Source organism: Heptranchias perlo, chromosome 4 (assembly GCF_035084215.1).
Source record: "Heptranchias perlo isolate sHepPer1 chromosome 4, sHepPer1.hap1, whole genome shotgun sequence".
In the NCBI taxonomy this organism is placed as follows: Eukaryota; Metazoa; Chordata; class Chondrichthyes; order Hexanchiformes; family Hexanchidae; genus Heptranchias; species Heptranchias perlo.
The window spans coordinates 69597243-69612852 of record NC_090328.1 but is presented as its reverse complement, the minus strand read 5'-3'; the positions used below and the strand labels follow the sequence as shown (position 1 = coordinate 69612852).

General features: G+C 41.7%; 1 protein-coding gene across 2 annotated transcripts in view; it reads right to left on the bottom strand.

Moving 5' to 3' along the window:
* pcsk5b (proprotein convertase subtilisin/kexin type 5b) overlaps positions 1-15610 on the bottom strand; it is a 348074-nt gene that overhangs the window by 214351 nt on the left and 118113 nt on the right. For both annotated transcript variants that reach the window (XM_067983096.1, XM_067983097.1), the window contains exon 9: positions 7119-7219. In XM_067983096.1, coding sequence (XP_067839197.1) covers positions 7119-7219 — 101 coding nt within the window. The remainder of the gene's footprint in view (positions 1-7118; positions 7220-15610) is intronic.

The following is a 15610-nucleotide window of genomic DNA, read 5'->3' as shown; positions in this document are numbered from 1 at the left end:
GGGAATCTAACACGAGCAAAATGATAACACTGTACTATATTGAAATAGGCATTCAAAAAGACAGTATTAAAAAGTAATTTAAAGTAAACATATGGCTGAAACACACGTGGGACATCTGCCAATTTTAATCAAGATGGGCTTAGCCTCTATCTGGATATGGGGAAATAACAGGCAATCGGTGGGCAGTTCTTGGAGACCCACTTAACACAAACTATCCCCTCACTGACTATGAGGGGCACTGACCCTAGCCAACGTGACCATCCCTATCCCTCATCCTAACTAACCCCCCCAGACCCAAACCACACAAGCTGCCTCAGCCCCGTGAACCACATGGTACAGCCAGAATATGCACTGACTTCTCAAAATATTCACAGGAATGTACTCAGTATTTTCTTATATACACACACATATGTGAATGCACCCTTAATTGTACATGACTTCAAAAATGTGTGAATGTACATCTATACGTTATAATACTTTAGTAAAATGTAAATGTATTTTCTTGGGAACTATCACCTTGTGGGTTTTATGCAAAATGTTTCCTCAGGTTCAGCGTCGCTGATTAGTCTGGTAAATGAAAAAGAGGACTTGCATTTATATAGCACCTCAGGATGGCTCAAAGCACAACCAATGAATTACTTTTGACGTGTGGTCACTGATGTACTGTAGAGAAATGCAGCAGCCAATTTGCACACAGCAACATCCCACAAACAGAAATTAGATAAATGTCCAATTAAACCGTTTTAGTGGTGTTGGTTGAGGGATAAATGTTGGACAAGACACCAGAGAATTCCCCTCATTTTTTTCTAAATAGTACCATGGGAGGGAGAGAAAACAGGGAACTACAGGCCAGTTAGCCTAACATCGGTCGTCAGGAAGATGCTGGAATCCATTATTAAGGAAGTGGTAACAGGGCACTTAGAAAACCATATGATGATTAGGCAGAGTCAACATGGTTTTATGAAAGGGAAATAGTGTTTGACAAATCTATTAGAGTTTTTTTTTGAGGATGTAACTAGCAGGGTAGATAAAGGGGAACCAGTGGATGTAGTATATTTGGATTTTCAAATGGCATTCGATAAGGCTCAATGAGTTGGGGATAATATATTAGCATGGATAGAGGTTTGGTTAATGGACAGATAACAGAGCAGGGATAAACGGGTCATTGTCAGGTTGGCAAGCTGTAACTAGTGGGGTACCGCAAGGATCGGTGCTTGGGCCTCAGCTATTTACAATCTATATTAATGACTTAGATGACGGGACAGAGTGTAACACATCCAAGTTTGCTGACGATATAAAGCAAGGTGTGAAAGTAAGCTGTGCGGAGGACACACAGAGCCTGCAAAGGGATATAGACAGGTTAAGTGAGTGGGCAAGAAGATGGTATATGGAGTATAATGTGGGGAAATGTGAGGTTATTCATACTGTTAAGTAGGAAAACAGAATATTTTTTAAATGATGAAAAACTATTAAATGTTGGTGTTCAGAGACTTGGGTGTCCTCGTACAAGAAACACAAAAAGTTAATATGCAGGTACAGCAGGCAATTAGGAAAGCCAATGGCATGTTGGCCTTTATTGTAAGGGGGTTGGAGTACAAGAGTAAGAAAGTCTTACTACAATTGTACAGGGCTTTATCAAGACCACACCTGGAGTACTGCGTACAGTTTTGGTCTCCTTATCTAAGGAAGGATATGCTCGCCTTGGAGGTGGTACAATGAAGATTCACTAGATTAATTCCTGGGATGAGAGGGTTGTCCTGTGAAGAGAGGATGAGTAGAATGGGTCTATACTCTCTGGAGTTTAGTAGAATGAGAGGTGATCACATTGAAACATAAGATCATGAGGGGGCTTGACAGGCTAGATGCTGAAAGATTGTTTCCCCGGCTAGAGAGTAGAACTAGGGGGCATAGTCGCAGGATAAGGGATCGGCCATTCAAGACTGAGATGGAGGAATTTCTTCACTCAAAGTTGTGAATTTTTCGGAATTCTCTACCCCAGAGGGCTGTGGATACTGAGTCATTGAATATATTCAAGGCTGAGATGGATAGATTTTTGGACTCTAGGGGAATCAAGGGATATGAAGGTCAGCCATGATCTGACTGAATGGCGGAGCAGGCTTGAGAGGCCGTATGGCCTACTCCTGCTCCTATTTCTTATGTTCTTTTATGTCCAGCTTAGAGGGCAGACAGAACCTCGATTATACATCTCATCTGAAAGATGGCACCTCTGACAGTGTAGCACTCCCACAGTATTGCACTGAAATGTCAGCCTAGATTATATGCTCATGTCCTAGAGTGGAAGTGGACCTTATGTCCCCTATAAACTAGAGTGCATCCTTCTCTGGTCAATATTTAAGTAAATGATAGATCCAGGGATTGTAACAAAAAAAACCCTCTCATTTGTACACTGCTACTGTAATACATCTTGTGCCACCACATCCTATTCCTCTCTCGGAAAGGTGGACTGGATGCTCTTGCTAAATTGTGACACTGGCTTTGAACCAGGTGATTTTACTTACACAGGAGATAGATGACTAAACAGTAAAATACCATAACAATGTAATATACGTTTCCTTATGCTCCTCGAGTGCACAAAAATATCAAAGATGCTTTCTTTCTAAACATAGGCTCTAAACAGGAGTCTGTAAACTCAACCTAGCCATTTCCTTGGCTAGACTGCCAATGATTTTAAAAACAAATAGGCCTGAATCTCTTGTCTGTGTGGGACATCACTGACTGAAAACTGCCAATATAATTCTGTAAGAATTCTGACCACAAGCTATCAATCATAGAGGGCTTCAGCCAATCAATTACTCAACCCTCTTCTCAAAAAGGTCTCAGAAACATGTATCAAAATCACTACCCGAGGTTGGGGGCCTATTGTTTAATCTCTGACTAGGTGTTGCACACATTCCCACATCTCAAATACATTAGAATAGTTATTCATCAATATTGAATGCGTAGCCAATCTTTGACCATGGCATAGGATGCTCATTCTTAAATGGATAGCTTTGCCAAATTAACCTCAAATTTTCTTTTGTCCCCAGCCGTATCAATTTGTACTTGAACCGAAGTCCTCTCCTTTGAAAAATACCCTTCGTGATCCTGTTTCAACGCCTTACATGCTGATTCAAGCAATATAAAATACAAGTTAAAAATTCAGCACAGACAAAAAAAGTACATTTGTCACAACAAAAAAAGTTGGAAAGAATCTGAAAAACATTGTTTTATCTTAAAATATGATTTTAAAAAGTTTGATTGCACAGTGGAGTTTGGCTGGAGCAGGGGAGGGAATTACAGACAAAAAAAACCACCAAAAGATTCTACTTCTATTCGAGTCCCCTGGGAATGGGATTACTGCTACCTTTATTACAGCAAAACAAATAAGGGGAAAAAAAAGCACACATACTTCAATGAAATCAGCTAGAAATGAATTATATTATTACAGCTTAACTCAGCATACAGAGGATAAAGAAACCCTCATCAAGCAACTAGACCAGTTTGGAACCAAATGGCTAAAAAGGCGGGAAAGGAGGAGTTTAAAAAAAAAGTCTGGCCAAGAGACACAAGAGAATAATTAAGATCATATTTCAGCTGTGCAAGGTAATGTCACCAGTATGATCTTTTGCATCTGTACTGGATGCATGCACAAATAATTCAACTGCCAAAAGTCTATCGTGGAACACATTTGCTTTTTTCATGTGCCAATCAGAGATCAGGCAGTGATTAAATCATAATTTTCCCCCAACTCAAAGTGCATGACAACTCAGGTCACAGAAACTATTCAAATTACAGCACAGAAACAGGCCATTTGGCCCTATGAGCCCATGCCGGTGTTTATGCTCCATACGAGCCTCCTCCCACCTTTCTATATCTAACCATCAACACATCCTTCTATTCCTTTCTCCCTCATGTGTTTATCTAGCTTCCCCTTTCGAAGCATCTATGCTAGTCGCCTCAACTACTCCTTGTGGTAGTGAGTTCCACATTCTAACCACTCTCTGGGTAAAGAAGTTTCTCCTGCATTCCCTATTGAATTTATTAGTGACTACCTGATACTTATGGCCCCTAGTTCTGGTCTCCCCTGCAACTAGAAACATCTTCTCTACATCTATCCTATCAAACCATTTCATAATCTTAAAAGACTCCTATCAGATCACTCCGCAGTCTTCTCTTTTCTAGAGAAAAAAGTCCCAGCCTATTCAATCTTTCCTGATAGAACTGAGAGGTTATACCTGGTGTCATCTTAGTAAATCTTTCTGGCACCTTCTCTAGTGCCTATATCCTTTTTAATAATGAGACCAGAACTGTGCACAATACTCTAGTGTGATCTAGCCAAGGTTCTATTCACGTTTAACACAACTTCCCTGCTTTTCCATTCTCTAGAAATGAACCCCAGTGCTTGGTTTGCTTTTTAAAAAAAAAAAATGGCCTTAATAACTTGCATCGCTACTTTTAATGATTTTGGTATTTGTATCCCTAGATCCCTCTGCTCCTTTACCCCACTTGGAAATTAAGAGTCTAAGGAGTATGTGGCCTCTTATCCTTCCCACCAAAATGTACCACCTCACATTTATCTATATTGAAATTCATTTGCCAATTATACACCCATTCTGCAAGTTTATTAATATCTTCTTTTAATTTGTCACAGTTCTCCTCAGCATTAACTATATCCCCTAATTTGGTGTTGTCGGCAAATTTTGAAATTTACTTCCGATTCCAGAGTCCAAATCGTTCATGTAAATAGTGAACAGAGATCCTAGCACCGATCCTTGTGGGACACCACTTTCCCCCCTTTTGCCAATTTGAGTAACTACCTTTAATACCTACTCTGTTTTCTGTTTTATAGCCAGCTTGCTATCCATTCTGCTACTTGCCCAACTCCACATGCTCGGACCTCAGTCATGAGTTTACTATGTGGTATCTTATCCAAGGCCTTTTGAAAATCCAAGCATTACATCTACTGCATTACCTTTGTCTAACCTTTCTGTTACTTCTTCAAAGAATTCAGTAAGATTGGTCAAGCATGACCTTCCTTTTGAAATCCATGCTGACTATTCATTATATTTTCGATTTCTAGATGCTTTTCTATTACATCTTTGAGTAAGGATTCCATTATCTTTCCTACCACCAACATTAAGCTAATTGGTCTATAGTTCCCTGGACTTGTTTCAGCTTCCTTTTTAAATATAGGAATCACATTAGCTGACTGCCAGTCCTCTGGCACTATTCCCTTTACTAATGAATTTTTATATGTATGTAAAAGTGCCCCTACTATCTCTTCCCTAACTTCTTTTAATATGCACAGATGCAATCCATCCGGACCAGGGGTTTTATCTGCTCTAAGCTTGATCAGTTTAGCAATTATCACCCCCCCCCCTTTCTATCTTAAATGTCTTTATACTTTTTTTGATCTCTTCTAATGTTTGTCTCAGTATTTACTGGGGAAACTAAGTAATTATTTAATATTTTCTGCCATTTTGTTGTCATTACCTGTGAGTTTATTGTGTGTATCCCTTAGCGGCCCTAATCCTATCCTGATTTTTCTTTTGTTATTTATGTATCTGTATAATGCTTCATTATTTCTTTTTATATTCCTTGATAATTTAATGTTTCTCTTTGCCTTCCTAATTGTTTTCTTGACTTCTTTCTGAACTTTTTTCATATTCCCTTTTCTCACCCTCTCCTTTGTTGTCTATGTACTTAGTGTATATGCCTTTTTCTTTAGTTTCAATTTTGCCCTTATTTCTTTATTCACTCATGGTGTGACATTGCTGGCTAGTTCGTTCCTGCGTTTTAGTGGGATATATTTCCCCTGGGCTCTACTGATCATCATTTTAAATGTTTCCTACTGCTATTCTATTTCTTTGTTTATCAGTACATTTTTCCCTAGTTCCATTCTCAGCCCCTGAATTTTTTTTCCCCCCAATTTATTACTTTGGTCTTTGTCTTACTTATGTCCTTCTCGATCTTTATCTTAAACCAAATTATGTTGTGATCACTATTGCCTGGATGTTCCCCTACCCTTCTCATCTGGTTCATTTCCCATTACTAGATTCAGCAATGCTTTCTCTCTTGTTGGGCTTTTTAACATACTGGTTAAGAGTCCTGCACATTGTAAAAACTCCATTCCCTGTACCCCTTTACCTAACTCCTCTTACCAGTTTATTTGGGGCTAGTTAAAATCTCCCATGATTATTATTCTAGGTCCTTTACTCATTTCACATATTTGCTTACATATTTCTTCCTCCACCTCCTTTCAACTATTAGCTGGTCTGTAGTATATCCCTATTAGTGTGACCACTCATCTTTTATTTCAATCCACATGGATTCTGTTTCTATCCTTCTGTTAGTGATGTCCCTTTTTTCTACATTAGAAAGCCTTATTCTGCCAAACCTGTAACTACCAACCCCATAATGACCCCAGTACCTCATGTAGAAAATCCTTCAAAAGACATTTTAGAGCAGCTTAAAACAATCTTTTTCTTAAAACCTAAAGTAAACATGACAGATGTATGCCTTTCCAATGCAGCATCTTTCAATGAATTGTGATAAATAGGATGCTGTATAAGTCTATTTAGGAAATTTGGCCCTATTTAACTATTAGATTGGCCTGATGCCTCGCTGGACAAATGAACTACACAGGTCCTGCTTGGTAAACACAATGCACTGAAGCAAAAATGATCCATTAGCACACATGCCAGCTTGCTGTACGATTGGAGTAAGGCTTTATTTAGGGCTTCAAAAAAAATAGGGGAGTAGTCCAATCAGTGGGTAATGTTCAGTGCTTCCTTGGAGTATTCCTCAACAGCAAAACCTAAATAATTGTGAAGCGGTGTCCTTTTTTGGGTTATTCTTCAGCAATGATTTATTTTTTTTTGGGAGCAGTAGTCTAAATTAAACTGAATATACCCATGCACTCAGCCAATTACATTTAGCAACCAGCTCATAAGTTGGATGTAGTAACCTGAAAATATTTTAGACATGACAAACTGCCTTGTGAAAATGATTAAGATGTAGGTGTTTAAAATTTATCCAATTCAGTTGAGCCTGTCAGTATTCATTAACGTTAGAGGAACCATTTAACAAATGTCCTCTTCAAATGAATTAGAGCTTACTTTGCTTCCAGTGCCAGTGCTATGATTCCAGCAGCCATTGGTGCTGAAGCAGAGGTTCCTGTGTGGCTGTCTGTACATCGCTGCCTGAGGTCAGTTGTGATCTGAAACAAATTGTCCAAGATAATTCATTTAAAGAAACAAATCCCTGCTACATTTTCTACTTTAAAAATCTAAAATTGCTGAAATTTAAATAATGAAAATTCTGATCGAGTTGTGCCACACACAGATTTGGCCTGTTTTGTTCCCATAACCAAATGTAAAATTTTCCTATTTAAAAAAAATCGCATAATTATAGGGTGTGGATTTCCACCTCCAACCCCCAATTCCTAATTTTATTGGTAACAAATTGGCTTGATAGGAGCACTGTCCCCATCCATTGTGTTGTATGGCACTATCACTGTGCTAAATAGGATAGATTCAGAACAGATCTAGCAGCTCAAAACTGGACATCCATGAGGAGCTGTGGGCCACCAGCAGCAGAATTATTTTCCACCACAATCTGTAACCTCATGCCCCGGCATATCCCTCACTCTACCATTACCATCAAGCCAGGGGATCAACCCTGGTTCAATCAGGAGTGTAGAAGATTATGCCAGGAGGAGCACCAGGCATACCTAAAAATGAGGTGCCAACCTGCTGAAGCTACAACACAGGCTAAACAGCAGAAGCAGTATGCTATAGACAGAGCTAAGCGATCTCACAACCAACAGATCAGATCTAAGCTCTGCAGTCCTGTCACATCCAGTTGTGAATGGTGGACAATTAAACAACTAACAGGAGGAGGAGGCTCCGTGAACATACCCATTCTCAATAATGGTAGAGCCCAGCAGGTGAGTGCAAAAAAGGCTGAATCGTTTGCAATCAACTTCGATCAGAAGTGCCGAGTAGATGATCTAACTCGGCCTCCTCCCATTATCGCCACCATCACAGAAGCCAGTCTTCAGCCAATTTAATTCACTCCTCGTGATATCAAGAAACAGCTGAAAAGACCAGAAACAGCAGAGGCTATGGGCCCCAACAACATGCCAGCTGTAGTACTGCAGACTTGCGTTCCAGAACGAGCTATGCCTCGAGCCAAGCTGTTCCAGTACAGCTGCAACACTGGCATCTACCTGACAAAGTGAAAAACTGCCCGAGTATGTCCTGTCCACAAAAAGCAGGACAAATCCAATTCGGTCAATTACTGCCCCACCAGTCTACTCTCAATCATCGGCAAAGTGATGGAAGGTGTCGCAACAGTGCTATCAAGCGGCACTTACTCAACAATAACCTGCTCATCGATGCTCAGTTTGGGTTCCGCCAGGACCACTCGGCTCCAGACTTCATTACAGCCTTGGTCCAAACATGGACAAAAGAGCTGAATTCCAGAAGTGAGGCGAGAGTGACTGCCCTTGACATCAAGGCAGCATTTGACTGAGTGGCATTAAGGAGCCCTAGTAAAACTGAAGTCAATGGGAATCAGGGGGGAAAGTCTCCAGTGGCTGGAGTTGCACCTGGCACAAAGGAAGATGGTAGTGGTTGTTGGAGGCCAATCATCTCAGCCCCAGGACATCACTGCAGGAGTGTCCTAGGCCCAATAATCTTCAGCTGCTTCATCAATGACCTTCTCTCCATCATAGGTCAGAAGTGGGGATGTTTGCTGATGATTGCACAGCATTCAGTTCCATTCGCAACCCCTCAGATAATGAAGCAGTCCACACCCGCATGCAGCAAGACCTGGACAACATCCAGGCTTGGGCGCATAAGTGCCAAGTAACATTCACGCCACACTGCCAGGCAATGACCATCTCCAACAAGAGATTCTAACCACCTCCCCTTGACATTCAACTGCATTCCATCACCAAATCCCACACCATCATCCTCGGGGGTCACCACTGACTAGAAACTTAACTGGACCAGCTACATATATATTGTGGCTACAAGAGGTCAGAGGCTGGGTAATCTGCGACAAATGACTCACCACCTGATCCCCAAAGCCTTTCCACCATCTACAAGGCACAGGTCAGGAATGTGATGGAATACTTTCCACTTGCCTGGATGAGTGCAGCTCCAACAACACTCAAGAAGCTCGACGTCATTCAGGACAAAGCAGCCCGCTTGATTGGCACCCCAGCCACCACCTTAAACATTCACTCCCTCCACCGGCGCACTGCGGCTACAGTGTGTACCATCTACAAGATGCACTGCAGCAATTCGCCAAGGCTTCGTCGACAGCACCTCCCAAATCCACTATCTTTACCACCTAGAAGGACAAGGGAGCAGGCACACGGGAACACCACCACCTGCATGTTCCCCTCCAAGTCTCACCATCCTGACTTGGAAATATATCGCCATTCCTTCATCGCCACTGGGTGAAAATCCTGGAACTCCCTTCCTAACAGCACTGTGGGAGAACCTTCACCACCCGGACTGCAGCAGTTCAAGGCGACGGCTCACCACCACCTTCTCGAGGGCAATTAGGGATGGGCAATAAATGCTGGCCTTGCCAGCGACGCCCACATGCCATGAATGAATTTTAAAAAAAGGGAGGGAGATAAATAAAAGGGAACCAATGTATGTGGAATTGTTTTTGCTATTAAGGGAAAGGTGAATGCGACCAAATCAAATTTTCTATTGATATTAAATAAAATGGAGACCTGCTTTGTGCTCAAGGGAGAGGAACAATGGAAAATAATGCAAACATGTAGATTTAAAAAAGATACAGTAAGTCACGGTAGGGCAAACAATGGTTTGGTTAGCCTGATAATCTTAATGAACCCTGCATGTATCCTTGCTGTACCTTTTGTTTTGAAGTTTACCACAGAACAAAGTTAAAGCTACAGAAATAATATTCAGGCTTATGAAATAGGATTGGAAACTAAGACTGGAATATGAGCCAAGGTTTCACCCTTCTTCACATCTAGAGATAGAGAGAGGTAGTTTGACTTGAAAGGACTTACAAGTACAATTGTGTTCTACCATTTTAATTGGTAACTCAGCCCCTTTACACGCATGGACAGTTATGTAAGCTTGTCACATCTTAATGCTCAAATAAACCAATAAGGACGTCAATAGCATAAACAGGTAGTGCTGTGCCACTTTGACCATCAAACCTGGAAACAAGACTTACTGAAAACTGTACAGCTTCTATAACTGAATTTAAAAAACAACTTGTTCTTGGGATGTAGATGATACTGGTAAATCTGCATTTAATGGCCATCCAAAGTTGCACGGAGGTGGCATTTTTGGGTCGTCTCCTTGATCTATCAGAATCCTTGTGAATATGGTGCTCCCATAATGGTGTTAGGTGGGGAATTCAAGATTTTATGGACAGTGGCATATGTCCAAATTAGAATGGTGTGTAACTTAGGAACTCTGTCATTTCCAACATCCCTTCTATGACGTTGCTACTCTTGTCCATCTTAATGATGGCTGTCACAGGCTAGGAGTACTGTTTAATTAAGTTTGGTGAGTTGCTGCAGTGCATCCTGTAGGTAGTACATATTGGAGCCACCATGCACCATGGTGGAGTGAGTGGATATGAAGTCTAGTAGCAAGGGTGCACCCATTCAGGTAGATGGTGAGTATTCTGTCACACTCCTGACTTGAGCCTTGTAGATGAAGAGGCTTTGAGTTGAGCCAATCTTTGCTGAGTACCTAGCCAAGTTGTTGATATGGCTGGTCCAGTTAAACCTCTGGTCGATATTGACCCCCTTCCCGATTTTGATGGTGGTGTCATTGAAGATGGAAGTGAATAGGCCTTCTCTTGTTGGAGATGATTGTTACCTGCCACTTGTCATCCAAGCTTGGATATTGTCTAGCTACTGCTAGGCTGCTTCTTTACTGGAGGTATTGTGAATGGAACCGAACACCGGAATCATCAGAAAACAGCCCCACTCCTGACCTTATGAAGGAACAGCTATTGATGAAGCAGCTGAAGATAGTTGGGATGGGGACTCTGCCGAGGAATTCCTGCAACATCCTGGGGCTGCAAAGGCTGGCTTCTGCAACAGCCACTACCATCTTCCTGTGTGTCCGGTATGACTCCAGCCACTTGTTTTCCCCTTGACCCCCAGTGATCAGAGTTTTGCTCGGGTTCCTTGGTGTCACACTCAGTCAAATGCTACCACGATGTCAAGGGCAGTTACTCTCATACCTCCTCTGGCATCCAGTTCTTGCATCCACTTATCTAGATCAAGGCTGTGATGAGATCAGAATGGTGGTTCTGGGGAAAACTGAGCGTTGGCGAGCAGGTTATTGGTAAGTTGGTGTCACTTGATGGCACTATTGATGATTCCTTCTATTGTCAGGGCCCATAGTCTTTGCTGTGTCCAGTGCACTGAGCTGCTTAATATGTAGAGTGAACTGATTTGGTTGGACATTGGCATTTATGATGTTTGGGAATTCGGGAAGAGGCTAAATGCAATTGTCCACTTGGCACTTTTGGCTAAAGACATTTGCAAAACTTTAGTCTGTCTTGTATTCACATGCTGGGCTCAACCATTGAGGATGGAGATGTTCATGGAACCTCCTCCTCCTTCTGTTAATTGCCCAATTGTTCACCATTAATCTTGTCTGGATGTGGTAGGGCTACAAAGCTTTGCTCTGATCCATTGGCTGTGGGACTGTTTAGCTCTGTCTTTACCATACTGCTTAATATGTAGGTGGGCTGTCTAGTAGCTTTGCTGGATTGGCACCTCATTCTAATGCATGCCTAATACTGCACCTGCTTCTACACTCTGCATTGAATCAGGGTTGGTTTCCCAGCATGATTGTAATGGAGGAGTGTGGGATGGCAGGCCATGACGTTACAGATTGTGGTGGCATACAGTTCTCCTGCTACTAATAGACTCATGGATACCCAGTTTTGGATTGCTAAATCTGCCCTTAGTCTTTCTCACTGAACATGAAGGTAAGTGCTGTACGACACAATAGAAGGTGTCTTCACCAAGATGATGACATTTTGACTTCACAAGGACTGCGTGGTGGTTATTCTTAATGCTATAGTGGACAGACAATACATGACAGGAAGATTAGTGCGAACGAAATAAAGTAAGTTACTTCCTAGTGTTGGCTCCCTCCAACTACTGCAGGTCCAAGAAAATCTAGGAAACTGCATGCATCAGAATGTCAAAGCCTTGGGAAAGATGTAGGGGGAACTTACTAGATTGATACCAGGGATGAGGGACTTCAGTTACATGGAGAGACTAGAGAAGCTGGGATTGTTCTCAGAGCAGAGAAGGTTAAGGGGAGATTTAATAGAAGTGTTCAGAATTATGAAGGGTTCTGATAGTTCTGTTTCCAGTGGCAGAAGGGCAGGTGGGAGATGAGGAGAAATGTTTTTATGCAGCGAGTTATGATGATCTGGAATGCACTACCTGAAAGAGTGGTGGGAAGCAGATTCAATAGTAACTTTCAAAAGGGAATTGGATATATACTTCAAAAGAAAACATCTGCAGGGCTATGAAGAGCAGGGGAGTGGGACTAATTGCATAGCTCTTTCACAGAGCCAGCACGATGTGCTATATGATTCAATGATCAGTTTATGTGCTGAATTAATGTTCCTTAATATAATACAATAATGGAATTTCAACCTGCAGATTTAGTATTTTTGTACCTGATGCAAGTTCAGGTGGTGTTCAGGAGAAGTATTCAACAGATGCCAAAATAAAAACAGAAAATGCTAGAAATAAACATGTTCGTCAGTATCTGTAAAGAGAAGGGTTTCGGGTGTAGTCCCTTAATCAGAACAGTTAGCCTTTCTTTTCTCTTCGCAGATGCTAACCTGCCTGCTGTGTACTTCCAGTTTTTGCACTTCCTTTTTCTTTGCATCATTGAAGAGATGCTTTTTTGGTCAATAGCGACAAAGAAAAATGTTTACATCTTTTTTTTTATTCGTTCACGGGATGTGGGCGTCGCTGGCGAGGCCAGCATTTATTGCCCATCCCTAATTGCCCTGGAGAAGGTGGTGGTGAGCCGCCTTCTTGAACCGCTGCAGTCCGTGTGGTGACGGTTCTCCCACAGTGCTGTTAGGAAGGGAGTTCCAAGATTTTGACCCAGCGACAATCTCATGTCCCCCTTGAGGCTGCTAACTCCAGCCTCACTTTTTGTGGCAGTACTTCTATCTGCAGCAGAATAGATTACCGAGTCAAGTGGTTGTTGCAGGCTACCCCCCACTTCCTAAGACTAAAGAAATCATCTGAGCCACACACATCAGGAAGAGGTCCAGGCCCAATCTCTGGCCCATTGCTGAGTTAGCTGTGCTCAGCTGGGGCAGCAGTGTTGATGCTGCAATTGGCTACCGCACCCCAGGATCAGGGGAGAGAATAAATTAGCCAGAGTTTCTGTTCCTAATCGCTCTCTGGCAATGGCTCCTGGATGTGCGAGGCTCAAACATGAATGATGACCTCTTGATGACATACTGGATGAATTGTATCCAGTAAGGAATCAATACCCTTAGGAGAGATAGAACAGGAAGAAAGTTGAGAAGAGAATTAAAAAAGGGATAGTAGCAGTTATGCACCATTGTGAAGAAAGGACTTGCAGAAGTCTTATGGAAGGATATAAGTTATGTGATAGGCCAATTATAAAGACATGAATTATATAACAAAGCCCTCACAAAAGACTTCAAAACCCTTGCACAAACATTTGAATTGCGTATGTTGGAATTATTCATCATTAGAATAATGCAGATTCTTGGCACTTCTGTTTTCACAGCTCTTAGTGAACCCGTATGATTTGATGGTGAAGAGAGAGACTAACTGTGGGTCCATTACATAGACTAGTTTTCACAAAGGAAAATCTCAACAACAAATACGTGTTGCTAAGCAAGGATGGCATTCCAAGTGAACTTTACTAAATTACCGTCTCCAGGACTGAGCCTGCTTCCCACTGAGATCTGTGCTGATAACCACAATATATGTGCCAATGCAGCCAGCATATGTGAACAAAGTTCATTAGTAACAACCTGCTGGGATCAGCTCAAAAAAGTTCTCGTATTCACACCTGCCAAGAAATCTGTTAGTGTAGTAGAGTCTGAAACAGGCTCAATTAAATGTTTTGTGGAAAGGTTATTAAAATAAAACACAGTAGTTACAGCAACTTTAGAACTGTCCTCATTGAGGGCTCCCCAATGGCTCAGCTGGTTAAGGCAATGAATAGCCAAACCCTAGAGAAAGGTTCCAAGCTTTGATTTGCCAGTCTGTGCTGGGTTCTCTCTAGAAAAAAGACTGAGGGGTGACCTGATAGAGGTCTTTAAGATTATGAAAGGGTTTGATAGGGTAGACGTAGAGAAAGTGTTTCCAGTTGCAGGGGAGATGAGAACTAGGGGCCATAAATGTAAGATAGTCACTAATAAATCCAATAGGGAATTTGGGAGAAACTTCTTTACTCAGAGAATGGTTAGAATGTGGAACTCACTACCATAAGGGGTAATTGAGGCAACTAGCATAGATGCATTTAAGGGGAAGCTAGATAAACACACAAGGGAGAAAGGAATAAAAGAATATACTGATAGGGTTAGATGAAGTAGGGAGGGAGGAGGCTCATGTGGAGCATGAACACTAGCATAGACTTGTTGGCCCAAATGGCCTGTTTCTGTTCTGTACATTCTACGTAATTCTATGCATCTTTGCCGAAGTAACATTTGAGGCTCTATGATTAGCTTCATCACTCCTGCGTCAGGGAGCAGAAACATCAGCCAAGCTACTGGTTCTTGATCAGTAACAAGTGATCCCTGCTGGAAACCGTACCTGTACGGCAGTTAGGCATAGGCAAGATCAGTCTCAGCTCTGATGTCCTCTGCGATTGAATATTTTAACGATGCTCACTTAGGGTTGTCATGTATTCCTGGAGGTTTCTAAACATAGCCTACCACCTCCAACTGTCCTGCCAGTCAATCAGCCTTTTCTCCCCTCCCTCTCCAATATTTTTAATATATACAAAAGTATTCAAAGAAAATGAAAAAAATTATGTCCCTGTAATTTTTCTCCCAGGTTGCTGGCAGGAGATTAATCTTCAATTCCTGGAGACTTCTGAACATCCTGGAGGGTTGGCAACCCTATGCTCACTGTCCAATCCTCATACATCAATATTGCCCACTTAAGAGATACTGGAGGACAACCAGGGTCAGCTGAACTGTAGCCCAGCAAGAAGTTAATGCTGTCAGGGGGATAAGGGAGAAAATTGGCAGAGGAAAAAAATAAAAAACAGTCCTTCCACAGAAATTGTTCATAATGGCTCAGCAAAGACACTTGAGGGATGGTTCTGGCCTCAACTATTAAGCTGTGCATTCTGGTCTCTGTACAAGATGCATCTTGGTCCAGCTTAGCTTACTTAGGTACTATTCTCCTTATGTGCCCTCGCACAGAGGGATCTATAAATCTTGCTCATTTTGGAATGATTTTGAACCTTTTTAAAAATCAGATTTCATAACTCCTGTTGTTGCTGCCAATACTGGATGTTTTGTTATTGCATCACTGGTTGGAAATTGTTATTGACCCATCAGGTTTATT